This window comes from Cavia porcellus, unplaced genomic scaffold (assembly GCF_034190915.1).
Source record: "Cavia porcellus strain 051 isolate PalLab524CR breed Dunkin Hartley unplaced genomic scaffold, mCavPor4.1 scaffold_25, whole genome shotgun sequence".
NCBI lineage: Eukaryota > Metazoa > Chordata > Mammalia > Rodentia > Caviidae > Cavia > Cavia porcellus.
Window position 1 is genome coordinate 36708979 of NW_026947508.1, and position 13631 is coordinate 36722609.

At 52.7% G+C, this 13631-nt stretch overlaps 1 protein-coding gene across 5 annotated transcripts in view; it reads left to right on the forward strand.

Annotated features, from left to right (window-relative positions):
* Slc6a9 (solute carrier family 6 member 9) overlaps positions 1-13631 on the forward strand; it is a 30662-nt gene that overhangs the window by 9037 nt on the left and 7994 nt on the right. For 2 of the 5 annotated variants that reach the window (XM_004999900.4, XM_004999901.4), the window contains exons 3-5: positions 8216-8372; positions 8981-9112; positions 9471-9741. In XM_004999900.4, the coding sequence (XP_004999957.1) occupies positions 8216-8372; positions 8981-9112; positions 9471-9741 (560 nt within the window). Of the gene's footprint in view, positions 1-2152; positions 2347-8215; positions 8373-8980; positions 9113-9470; positions 9742-13631 lie in introns of those variants that run through there. The other 3 variants (XM_063236273.1, XM_003461882.5, XM_063236274.1) reach the window with 3 other exon arrangements.

The following is a 13631-nucleotide window of genomic DNA, read 5'->3' on the forward strand; positions in this document are numbered from 1 at the left end:
GCACTCTCTTATCACAGACCTGGCACATAGTATGTGTTCTTCCAGCATCAAACTGGCCACATAGCGAGTGCTCTGCTACCTTAGGTCCTGATACAGGGTTTGACACAGTAGGTTCTCTCCAGGACCAGTGAACTGTGGGCACACACTTGTATAAGGCCGATGCAAAAAATGTGCTCTCCTGGCCAGGGCAGCCTAGGCAGTAGGCTTATGTGGGTCCTAGCCATGCAGATGCACTTCACTCATGAAGTAGAATATTGAGATCCAGAGAAAAAGTCCATGTCCCTCAGGCTTCTTCTCTGGCCCTAGAATCCTGTCTTTTCACTGGCCTACCTGCTCAGCCCTGCAGCTGCCATCCCATACCCAGCTTCCCCTAGCCCTCTCCTGTCCCCAGCACTCTTCAGTTCTAGCTCAGCAGGACCTTCCCTCTTGAGCCACAGGGGACAATAAAGTCCCTAGACTTCTGGTCCTTCTGGAAGCTTGCCCACTCTTATTAAGAAAAGTCAGCGGCTGGAACCGGGGGGTCCACCTCTAAGTGGGGCTGGAGCAGCTGGATCCCACTAATGAGGCCTCATTACGGCCAGGGCCCAGCTGGGATGCTGCCGCCTCCTGTCCCCATAGCCAGAGCCAGGGAAAGCCATCCAGCCAGGGCTGCCTGTTCTGGGCACTCAGCCCAGGCCATGGCAGCCAGAGCCCAGAGCCCACCCTGGGTGGAAGAGAGCATTTGGCATCATGGGTGACCCAACCTTCTTGGAGCAGTCTGTGGCACAGGAAGTCAGGGGAGTATGTCTGGAGACCCGATTGCGTGAGGCTGGCCTGGTGAGCAGCTGAGTCGGTGGGGTCTGAGCCATGCTTAGGAAACTGCTGAGCCAAGGCCCACCCCCACCAACCCACCTCTGAGGCTGTTGGAAGGGCTCGGTGAGGTCATGCGTGTGAAGTGCTTAGGACAGAACCTGGCCCACAGGAAACACTTAGTATCTATTGTCTACCAGTATTATTACTAACTCTCACAACATTCAGACTGGTGGATGTTATTCCCATTTTAGAGGTATAGAAACTGAGACCAGATAGTTAAGATTATATATAGTGGAAGACATACCTAAGATTATATACGGTAAAAGACTGGCAGAGCTGGGGTTTGAACACAGACCTGTCTGACTCCAAAACCTGTGGCATTTTTTTAAATGACACCTTGCCTTAGACGATATTTCCTAAGGAGCCACACTTTCAAACTCACAGGAAAGTTATCCTTATACTAGAATTTATGTATACCTCTGCTTGACAGATATTTGCTAAGATCCTGCTCTGTATCACAGCTTCTAGCTTCTTATCCGTTTCCAGAGAGCTGCTTCTTTCTGGGACCAAAAATCTAATACCCACCTTCCTAACCTCTGATTATGGTGCTTAGGTGCCAACTAAGGTCTTCCCAGGGAGTGTGGCCTCAGAGAAGATGTGGATGGGCCCAACTGACAGCCCATCTTCCATAAGATGCTGCCAGGGTCTCCCAGCACATGCAGCACTCCCCACCTGTGCTCCCCGAGTTCCTCAGTATACATCTCCAGTGGTCCTTATTTTGTGCCCCCCCCCATTTGTCTGGATTCTGGTGTATCTCAGCTAATGCTATCTTCCTTCAGACAGGCAGCAGGGCAGTTCTCTATGTCAGAGCTTTCTTGCATGGTCAGACTTATCCTTAAGGACACCTGGTCATTTTGGAGGGTTGCGGGGGTTCCTGACTCCTCAAGGACAAAGGCAGCCCGAGGACCCATGTTTCTAAGCCAATACTGCCCTAGGTAGTCTGAGAATCTTTGGTAGTGCCCTATGGACCATGCCTTCTGTCTTCCTACCCCATCTCCAGGGCCAGATGGGACAAAGCCTGTCACCCAGGTGCCTACCCAGTGCCTCAGGTTCAGTAGCATCCATGCCCTGAAGCCAGCTCTGGAAGGTGCACGAGCCATCTCTTACTCATTCCGGTGCTCTGCCCCACTCTGTGTGTGTGTGTGTGTGTGTGTGTGTGTGTGTGTGTGTGTGTGTTGTGTTGTAGTAACTTGCTGGGAACAAGGGAAAACTACAACAAACCCCATGCCTCATTCTCCAGCTCTGGAGCGCGCACACACGCTGGGCTGCATGGGGACTGGCCGGAGGGGGAGGGTCAGGGAGGGGAAGGCAGAGCTTGGGGAGGAGATGAGGTGAAAGTAATTGATGCTGCCCAGCCGGGCAGTGGGAGAGGCAGGGGATGTGTCAGTGTCGCTCTGGAGCTGGCAGAGGTGTGAATGAGCTGCGCTTGCTCTGAGGGCTTGCCCAGGGATGGCGGCGGCTCGCGGACCTGTGGCCCCTTCTTCCCCAGAACAGGTCAGTCACCTTCTAGAAGGCTGAGCCCTCTCTCTGGTGCCAGGCGGGCGTGGAGGCTGGGCTGGCTTTGAGGAGAGGGGCTACAGTGGTCTGTGCCAGGGAGGGGCAGGCAGAGCCAGCACTTGAGACAGACACCAGCAAAAGTGACCCAGAAAGTTGTCACTGTGCAAAGGAGTGCAGGAAGAGTTAGCTGTGTGGTGGGGTGCGGGGGAGGCAAGGGAGGCTGTGAGGACTCCCCCAGCCCAAAGACCTGCTGAGAATCTGCTCTGAGTATCAAAGCTGCATTGTCGCAGCTCCCGGGGAGACGGGCCGGAGGTGCCCAGGAATTGTACTAATCAATACAGCCTCATTGTCTGTGCCACGGCAGTTACTCCTATGGGGAGGATGGGTGAGGGGCAGGGAGTGTGGCACATGGACTCTGGGAGGGGTGGGGGAAGAGGATGGGGCAAGAACCTCCACTGGGAGGAGACCCCGTGGAAGGTTTGTCAGTGTCAGTGTCCAGAGCAAATGCTTCAGCGAGTGGGAGCTGAGTGTCCTCATCCTGGAAGTCGAGGATGGGCAGGGGTGTCAGGCACAATGTGCTGCCAGCAGTGAGAGTGAAGGACTGCAAAGATCACTCTTGTCACCTGTACAATGCCCTGGCTTGACCTCCCAAAAGCAAGAGGGGGAATGTCCTCCAAAGTAATATGGGTTGGGTTTGGGAAAAGTGACCTCAAAGGTCAGGACTGCTAGGGTCAATGCCACTTGAAGCCAACTGACAGGGGCAGAGGCCACCCACAGCTGTCTCTGTGTAGAGCAGAGCTGTTCCTGAAGTCTCTCAGGCTGCTAGGCATCTGTGGGCGGAAGGTGAGGCTGTGCACTGGGCCCACCCCTCTCCCCAGGATCTGGACTGGAACTTGCTGTGCCCAGGGGGTCAACCTTGTGTCTGCTGCCCACAAAATTAGCAGGTCACTCTCTCTTCTGGTCAATGCACTGTGACAAACTAGCACAAGGAACATCCTCTGTTGTTCTACCTGCCACATGAAGGCCTGGACTCTGCAGGTACCTGGAACCCAGGAGGGGCCCAGAGTGCCTCTGAGTTTTTCCTTGGGTACTTAGAGTCCTAGGAACTGTACCAACCACGGGTAGCTTTGCTCCAGCCCTAGCCCTAGACTGTCCTGTGTCCAGATGACTGAGGTCAGAAATTGGGGCTAAGCCTGAGTCTTTCTGGCCCCACTCAGTGTCACACGGGTGAAGGAAAGAAGGCTCTCTCATTGTTACACAGGAGCTGCCTGTGGCCCAGCCTGGCCCCTGGCCTGAAGGAAGAGAACTTGGGGGAACAAGAACCAAAAGGCTGCTATCATGGGGTGACCACGGGGTCTTCTGAGGCAGCAGGAGGAACTGTAATGGCTGTTCTGCCTGAGGTCCCCACTGGTGCTCAGAAAAAGTTGCCTGTGATCTGATTTGACTCAGAGTCAGCATGGGATGTGAGGTCTCGCCCATTCTCCTCCATGAAGTTTGTCTTGGACAAAGCTTTATCCCATGAGCAATCTAAGAGACTGGAGAGTCCCAAACAAGAAGCCTAAAAAATAAAATAAAATAAAAAAGGAAGCCTGCTGATCCCAGAGGGGCCACTCCACCAGGGCGGCTCCAGGATTCCTCCTTCTCTTCTGCTGAGAGCAGAGGAGGAAGTTGCAATTCACAAAATATCCCCAGTATGCTGACCTAGGAGGGCGGGAATCCTCAGTCCAGCGTAGAAGGCTGTGCCTCTGCGTCCGCGGCGTGGAGAGAAGTGAGTGTCCTCCTCTTGCTAGTTTTCATTACAAACCTGGCCATGGGACTCTCTTTATGTTTTTCTGTACTTCCCAAAATCTTTGTTTGTTTTGTTGTTGTTGTTAGCAGAAATCAAACTCAGGACCTTGTGCTTGCCGGGCAGGCTCCATGCCACTAGCTATACCCCCAGCCCTCCAAAATCTTCTTTGTGATAAGCTTGTTATACTTTTATAATTAGAAAAAAAGCACAATTTCTGAAAAATAATCTAGAAAGCTAGTGGGAACTAATAAGAAACACGGGAAATTCTGAAGTTGGGAATTGCAGGCATACTGGTAGGCCTGGAAGGCTGCCTAGCCCTGAGTCTACCAGGTCTGTGGTGGGCATCTTGTCTGTGCCCTGGTTTCTAGGTAGAGATGTTGGGGTACCCATAGTGCCATGATTCTCCCCAGACTAATAGAGGAGCAGGCTCTGGGGACACCTGGGCTCTAACCTTCTGCCCCGACCATCCTACCTCAGCCACACCCAGGGCACAGCAGTGGGGGATTCAGATTCTGTGTTCTGAGCTAAACAGCCTTAATTCCAGAAGCTCATCCAGGGCAGCAAATAAGCCCAACAGAGGGCTATGTAAAGGAATTATGTAAGTGACTCTGCTCAGTCTGGTTCATCCAGCCGAAAAGAGACCAGGAGTTGGGCAGTGAGGGGGGTGCTGTTTAACCCCAGAAAGACCACAGTCCTGGTGCAGGAGTAGATGCTGAGGCCTTCATGGCGTCAAGGGTCAAGGAACATGGCAGGGGTGGATAGGAGCTCTCCTCTCTCAGCTGCAGAAGGGGGGCTCCACCTCTGTGATGCTCAGTCTGGGCAGAACCATCCCGCCCATCAGGCCCATGGCAGTTCTGAGTGGGGGCTGCTTTGTGCCAGCTGTGGTCTCTCGGGGTGGCTTGGGGTGTGCAGAGGGGCACAGACAAGGGAATCAGAATACCTGGTGAAGAGGAAGTCAACCTAGAGAGAATCAGCCATAATGGTTTTGTTCCCATCAAATTAAGAGCAGGTGAGTGAGAGAAATTAGAAGAGGACAGACAGGGTAACAGTGGATGAGAGAAGCCTTGAGCTCAGCACAAAGGGTTCCTCTTGCAGGCCTTTCAAAGCTGATGCACATTTCAGGGAGAGTTAAATCAGTGACACAGCTGTCTACCTAACAGATCAGGAAAAATGAATGCTAGAATAGGAATGATGGTACAAGGGGGGTAAAAAGCTATACAGCATTGAATAAGGTTTAGCTGCCCAGGGAAGAAAGAATCCCCAGAGAACTAGACAAGGAAGATAATCAGAACATCCAATCAGACATGGTAGGGCACACCTGTAATCCTGGCACTTAGGAGAGTAAAACACATTGCCACACATTTGAGGCTAGCCTCAATTACATGAAAAGACCCTGTCTCAAAAAAGGGGCGGGGAGGCTCTGCAGAAAGAAGCACTTCGGAGATTCTTTCCTCTTGTTTGCCGAGAGGAAGGTGGACTTGCTCTATCCACCACTGAGAGCCAAGACCGCCAGCCAAGGAGTCTGAATATGTTTCACCAAAATGGAAGACATAGCAGGGTTCCACAGTCAGGGCAACTCAGTGCGAAGATTCAGGGCCTGGTAGAAGATGAACGAGGCTTCTACAGGGGTTCTTGCATTCAGCAAACCTCTGATACGATAAGGAACTTCCTGCCAAAGCCTGGTCGCTGAGCCCACGGCCAGCCTAGTCACCCACCCATTGCAGCTCTTGTCCTGGGTACCCAACTTTCTTCTTGCACTGTGTGTAGCCGAACCACTTAGCACACAGCTCAGCGGTGTGCTGCACATTAGCAGGGCAGTGGCTGGCTCTCAAGAACTGACAGGCAACTGCCTATGGCACGTGGCTTGGAGAATCACCACCCTCTGCTCCCCTCCATATCAGGAAGAGTGAACCTCAAAGATCCAAGTCTAGTCCTCCTGCACTTGGTTGGTGAGCATAGGATCTGTCCTTCCTGCAGCCGGGCCAGGAGAGAGGCTTGCATATTAAACTTCGCCCAGCTGGGTTTCTCCAGGGGCCTGCTCTCACTGACCATGGAGCCATCCTAGATCCTCTGTTGTCCCTTTACAGCTGTAACCACTGCCCTGTGACCCTACTCTAGGGCTACTACAATCCCGCATTGTGCCCCTCAGTAAACAAGCCAGGGACAGAATAGAAGTGTTATTGTAAGGCCAACATATAGGAGCCCTATTTGGCTGATATTTGTTTGGGAATGGGTAAACCACCCTAAGCAGGCCTCACATCTTCTGCAAAATAGTCCCCTGGCCCTGTGGTATTGTTACTTCCAATGTAAGGAAGGTCCTGGGGGTGGCAACGTACCCAGGCAAGATCCTGGAGTGGCATGCATGTCACAGAGGCCTCTCAGAACCACAGTACCGAGTCTCTTCACCTTGCCCTGCCCTCCCACTTCATTCTCTGTTCATACTCTTGTGACCTTGAGGAAATCCCCTTTATGGTTACATATAAAATTATTTGTGTTTTCTCTATTGATGGCTTTCTCTGCCACTAGACGTCTAGCTTCAAACAGTCAGGTGCTCTCTGCTTTGTTACTGGCTGAATTGCTACTGCCCGGCACATAGTAGGAAGTTTGTAAATCTCTGCTGCTGGATGAATGTTGAATGCAGACATCTGCCGCGTGCCAGTTTGCCCTGGGTATGTGCAGACAAGATGACAGCCGGGCTGTCAGGGAAGTGCTGGATCAAGGGCACAGGATGGTAATCCACAAAGATGTCTGTGCTGCAGCACCCATCTGCCCGGCATTAGGGGTCTGTTCCTAAATGGATCTTTCCAGAAGATGCTGGAGATCAGTGAGCTCAGTCATATTGTCAGTGTCAGAGCCTGGCAGTGCTGAGAGTTGCTGTGGTCTATCAGAGGCTACCTCACTGTATCCCTGATCCAGTGTCTTCCTAGACCCCCTTTCCCATTCCTCTTAGGGCACAGCCCATCTCTGGGAGGCTGTTTCTGGCCCTGTAGTGCTTTCTGAGTGTATTTCTCTGCTGATGGCTCTCAGTTTCCCTGTATCTCCTTAGTAAAATTCCTGGGTCCCTCCGGCTCTGACTTAGGGTCTCTTATTTCCTCTTTACTATGGAAGGGGAAGGGAGGGCCTCAGAAAAGGCTATGGTCACACTTATTAAGGGACCTACAGAGCCAGGTCAAACTCTGAGGTTAGGACTCCAGATGGGGCTGTCCGCCTCAGTCCCTGTGACCTCCACCTTCGACCTGTATACCCTGCCTTCTGCAGACATCTTGATCCCTCTCATAGTTCAGAGACCCTTTGCCCTGCCACCTTTCTCTGGAACTATTCCCTCTGGCTCCCCAGCAGGGTTTGTCCTCAAAGTCTAGCATGGTACCTACAGCTCTGGCCTCCTCAATCAACTCATGGCCCAGCACCCCAAGCCAGCTTCTCCAGGACTCCCTCTGCAGTCATGAGCAATATAGCAGCTCCACTGGGCTCTCTTCCTGAGTCCCACAATGCCCTCCCCAGGTCTGGCCCGGCTCAGCTGCTCACCCACCCTGTCCCCCCAGCGCTGCCCACCCTGTGCCCCAGGAAGAAGCCTTCAGCTGGAGGAAGGGTCTAGCCACTGCTTGCCCATGGGCAGCGTGCTCAGCCTGGCGATGTGGTAGGCAGCGGGTGGGGGGGGCTGTCTGGACACAGGCCCCTTTGTGCCCAGCCTGACTTGGCTGCTTGGTATGAGGCTCAGCTGCTCCCAGATCCTTACCCTGAGGGGAGAAGGGAGATTTTAGAGGAGCTGGGGGCTCTCCACTCTAATTCCCTCTTCAGTGCTCTCCCTCCGGATGTTGGCAGCAGCTCTTCAGGTGGGCTGATACACCTGGCACAGCATGCTGGGGGCCAGTGCAGGAGGTTCTGCTTGGCACCCTCTGGCAGCTGCTCCTCCCTTCTCCCCTCTTCTGCCAGGCCTGTCTGCAGCTGTTGCCAGCAGAGGACAAGTCCTAGGAGGGGGATTTGGAGGGCCCGTGGGGTCCCTGCTGGGGAGGTTCAGAGGGTCAGACACTAAACACTAATGCCTTGCTGATGGTAGCTTCTCTCCTGTCCCTACAGAATGGTGCTGTGCCCAGCGAGGCCACCAAGAGGGACCAGAAACTCACACGGGGCAACTGGGGCAACCAGATCGAGTTTGTACTGACGAGCGTGGGCTATGCCGTAGGCCTGGGCAATGTCTGGCGCTTTCCATACCTCTGCTATCGCAACGGGGGAGGTACCCAGCGGGCACAGGGCAGGGACCACCCACTTGAGTAGAGCCCACCCATCAGGGCCCTGACCACTCTTTCCCTGGCACAGACCCTGTTGTAGACAGAGGCTGGCCTCTGGCCCTGGTCTTCCTCGCCCCATCACTGGCATAGGCACCTTTGCCTAAGGTGCAGACAATGTTCTCTCACCCCGGCAGCCTGGTGTTTGGGCCTGTCCCTGCCAGCCTGCTTCCTTGGTGTGAGAAGAGATAGAGAAAAGCACCCCAGCTTCCCAGCATTCCCTCATGTTCGCCCCATATTTTAACAGCCTGTTCTCAAAATGCTTCAAAGATATTTAATGATCCCAATGACTTATGCTTGTGCAATCAATCAGTTAAATTATCAAATCTTACCCTCTAGCTCTGGGGCTGGATTTGGCTCAGAGCAGACTACCTGAGGACTTCTGTCAGGTTCAAAAATAGATTAAGGTGTGTGCCTCAAACCCAGGCTCTGCTCAACGCTGGCATGGCCCCATTCTAACCCAACCCAATCACAAAAGTGTTGCCCTTGGATTCTGAGCAGGAGCCCAAGGCGGGATTCCCGTGCCTTTCCTGAGCCTGGCTTCTCCCTCCACCAGGAGCCTTCATGTTCCCCTACTTCATCATGCTGGTATTCTGTGGGATCCCACTCTTCTTCATGGAGCTCTCCTTCGGCCAGTTTGCAAGCCAGGGCTGCCTGGGAGTCTGGAAGATCAGTCCCATGTTCAAAGGTGAGGCCTAGGGGGTGTACTTTCACACACACGCATGCACACGAGCCTCTAGAGACCATCTGTATAAACACCGTCATCCCCTGCGGAGCCTGGGTGCTGACCCGAAGCTCCACATCAATGGTCAAACCCATGCTGGGATCCATGTTTACTTGGCCTGAAGCCTCCCCTCCTGCCAGGTGTGTACACAAAACTCCGTTGGCCCCTACTTGCCCCTATCAAGGGCTTGACCTGTCCCTTACATGGCCTTCCATCAAAGCCTGCCCCACAGGCCTTAGAAATTGTCAACCTCACCTCCCTCCACCGGATGTGTGAAGTTCCTCCCCAGCAGCTCACAGTGGCCCCTTCCTTCCCTCCCCAGGTGTAGGCTATGGCATGATGGTGGTGTCCACGTATATCGGCATCTATTACAATGTGGTCATCTCCATCGCCTTCTACTACTTCTTCTCATCCATGACACCTGTGCTGCCCTGGGCCTACTGCAATAACCCTTGGAACACTCCTGACTGTGCCGGGGTGCTGGACGCCTCCAACCTCACCAATGGCTCCCGGCCAAACGACTTGTCCGGCAACTTTTCCCACCTGTTGAACCACACCCTGAAGAGGACCAGCCCCAGTGAGGAGTACTGGAGGTGAGGACCCAGGTGGACATAGGCCAGGGTGAACATAGTGGTAACCCTCAGCCTTCCCTCTTCCCATCAAGAACATAGGTGCAGGCTAGGTTGGGGGCCAGAGGTAGATAAAGAGTCATGGGAAAAGAGACTGGCATACGGGGCACCTGGAAGACAGAAGGTTGGAGAAGCTCAGCTAAGTAGCAGTGAGGAAGGACTCCAGAAATCTGGCAAGTCTTCAGAAGAGAGTCAGGGCAAAAGTGGTGCATGCTGGTGAGAAGAAAGCATGTGTAAAGGCCCTGGGTGTCAGATGAGCAGAGACTGGTCCTCATGCTGAGGAAGCCTACTTGACTGCTGAGTCTAACAGATGTGGGGGACTCTCGTGGGCCTTGAGGCGGCCCCAGAGCAGTCACTGCCTTTATACAGAATGTAAAAGAATCAGGTTTAGACCTAATGCTTCAGAGCAAAAGGACCCATGGAAGTTCACTAAGCCAGGGGTCCCGTGATCAAGACAGTCCAGCACACTGTTCAGTGGTAACAGACTGACGTCTCAGGGTCTCAGGGCCAGCTGAAGAGAAGCTGCTGCTGGAGGTGCTCTGGAACCCCTTGCCTCAGAGGGTAGGTGGAGGACACAGCAGGACAACCTGTGAGGGAATTCTTCATGTCCTGTTGGGAGCCCCAGGCCCAGGGCTGTGGGGGAGACCTCCATGCATTCCATAAACCTTCACTTGTAGCCCATGCTGCTGTGAGCATTCAGGCCCCTGCCCTGAGGAGTTCACAGTCCAGTGGGGAGACAAGCAGCTGATCATTAGGGGTAAGAGCCTGAATACAGACACATGCAGACCATGGTAGGTCACCACGGGGGTAGTGGTTAGACCTAAGGAGCGGACAAGAAGTAGTCAGGGCTACCCATAAGAGGGAAAGAAGGCAATAGAAAGTTGGCAGAGAATGAGCAGGTGAGCAGAGGGCAGGAGGAAGCAAACTGAAGCTGGGGTTGGGGACAGATGGGACACTAATGAGACAAAAGGCCATCGGGCATCATATGGTACAGGCTCCCATGCCAGGATGAGGCTTTCTCGGAAGTGTGAAGAGCCATTTAAGTGAGGAGTACGTGCCTCCATGGAACCTGTGGTCGCAGCAGGTCCTCTGAGTGCTCAAACCTAGACCAGCTTCCCTGAGGCAGCCTCTAGGTGGGCTAGACACTCTCAGAGGCAGGAAAGCCGGGGTCACTGCCCTCAGGACTCCCAGCTGCTGCTTCCTGGTGAGGGAGAAGCAGGCTCACTCAGTCATAGGAGAGGGCATTTCAGAGAGATGACACATGCAGCCACGGCCTTCTCGGAGTTTACATTGAATGGAAGGACCAAGCACGTAATTCCCATTAGGTGTCTTACTCCACTGGAGACATAGTGCCCACGTACAGCGCCATCTAGACTAAGGCTGATGGACCTTCCAGAAAGCACCAAGCCACGCCCCCGCTACTGCCCTCCCAGCAGATGTTCCAGGAGTACCTATCCTAAGAGCGGTCTACCAGGAACCCCTAGTGTGGCTGGACCACCAGGGACAAAGCTAATAGGGGCTGGGGATTTAGTTCAGCGGCGTAAGCACCTGCCTTGCAAGCAGGCGGTCGTGAGTTCGATCCCCGGTACCGATAAAAATGAAAAAGACAAAAAAAAAAAAAAAAAAAAAAAAAGGAAATAATATGCGGAGAGGTCCAGCTGGAGAGCCCACTGGATGGCCAGCTGAACTGTGCTCCCCAGCTGAAACTGCGGGGCCTACCTGAAGAACGCTGTCCCGGGCCGGACTTTTTTCGGACAATACAGCTCTCTGCTGCCCCCTCCTGGAAATTTTTGGAAGTGACCAATAAGGGAGCTGTTGCTGCTTCGTTCAGCAAGGAGGGAGGAGACCTAGCACCCCCTATTTCTTGAGCACCCACTTTTATCTCAGTAGATACCATTACCCCTATCTTCAGATTTAAAGACTGAAATTCAAAGATTAAGCTGGGTAGCAGTGGCCATGCCAGGCTGTATGCACTGGGCTCATCAGGCCCCACTAGTGCCTAGTACTACACAAGGAGACTTCGCCCCTCTCCAGCACCTCGGAAGAGTGGCAGAATGTCATTTAACATTAGTCGACTAATTAATGCCATCCTGGGGATTGAATCCAGGACATTTACACTAAGATATATCTCTAACACTTTACATGTTTTGAGATGGGGTCTCTAAATGACTGGGCTCCAATTTGTGATACTCTTGCCTCAGCCTCCCAGAGTGCCGGGACTGCAGGCGTCACTACGCCCAGCTGGTGTGATACTGTTTGAATTCAATATTGTGTAAATTGTGCAGACATTATTTTAAAGTTTCTGTTTTATTTTTTTTTAATTTTTTTTTTTTTTTTGTCTTTTTCATTTTTATCGGTACCGGAGATTGAACTCATGACCACCTGCTTGCAAGGCAGGTGCTTATGCCACTGAGCTAAATCCCCAGCCCCAAAGTTTCTGTTTTATGAGTAAAGCAGGCCAAAGAGGAGGAGAAGAGACACCTAATGTGAGGGAAGCTCAAGGGCGGGTTTCTGGGCCACATCTCCTCCTGCTTATCCTCCTTTCTCACACCCAGCTCTCTTCTCCCGCAACACCTCCTCTCAATCTTGCTTCACAGCCATCTGTGCTGGTCTGAGTGCTGCTAGCAAGCCCCAAACTCGTGACCAGGCTGTCCCAGCCCACTGCCTCCGTGGCACCCAGCACTGACACTCGGTGGACTCCATGCCCGTCCCCCACCCCCGTGTCTTCTGGCAGCTTGGCAGTCGCTGACGTCTCTCGAATCCTAGTTGTGCTACTTCCCCTCTGTGTGGCCTGGAAGCTCACCAAACCTCTCTAAAGTCTTGGTTGTTTGTCCCTAAGTCAGAGCAGTTACAGTTCCTACAGCATTGTTACACAGGGGAAATGAAAGGATGCAGCACGAATCACCAAGCACAGCGCCAGGTGCTGTGTGAGCCAGTGCCGGGCTCACGAAGAGATCGCTTAGATCATCCAAGCTGGGGATCATTTGGGATCTGACTGAAAACATAAAAGATAGACAGATAGATGATAGATAGATATACATAGAGATAGGAAGGGAGAGAGGGAGAAAGCAAGGTAGAATAATTCCAGAGAGATCATATATCAAGAGCCAGTTTGTAAATATGTTGAGTTCCAAAGTTCTTAGGTTAATTGTTTGATCTCCAAAGCACATGGTCCAAAACAAAACAAAAAACTAACTTATGAAGCCATCTGAAATAAAGCTAGAATTCATTCTTTCGTTTCCAAGTCGGCTAGGCTTCTAAACACTCTAATTCCTAGTACTTTAATGCTATGCTCTTATAATAAAAAATAACTCTAAATACTAGTAGTGGTTTAGCATGCATAATTAGAGTTATAAAAGTCCTTTAAACAAGTAATGGCCTCTTCACTTGAGCACCGACCGGCCCTGCGGGAAAGTGCCTTTCGACAGTAGTCGTAGGAGCCTGTGGCTGCTGAGGGGCAGAGCTTCCCAGCACTGATATGCCAGGTAGGAGCTGCCAGGTAGGCAAGGCCTGGCTCCCTGGAGCCCCAGCCCAGCTGCCTGTAGATATATTTTTCTGTGCATGCCTTAGAGGACAAAAGACAGGAATGTGCTGTTGAAGCCAGGAACCTCAGCGCTCCCTCTGCTCTTGAATCTTGTCCTCTGTGTCGTTTGTCCCCTGTCCTTTGAGAACCTGGAGAGGATTCTGCACTGCTCCTTGCAGTCTGGGGAGCTGTGCAAGAGGGGACAGAGTGGGTAGTCCATGCTGTCACAGCATGGACCTGAACCGAAGATGGGAGGCCAGGCAAAGCAGGGGGCCCGAGCAAACACCGAATGCCAGCCCTGGCAGCATCATCACACGAGTGAGCACCCAGG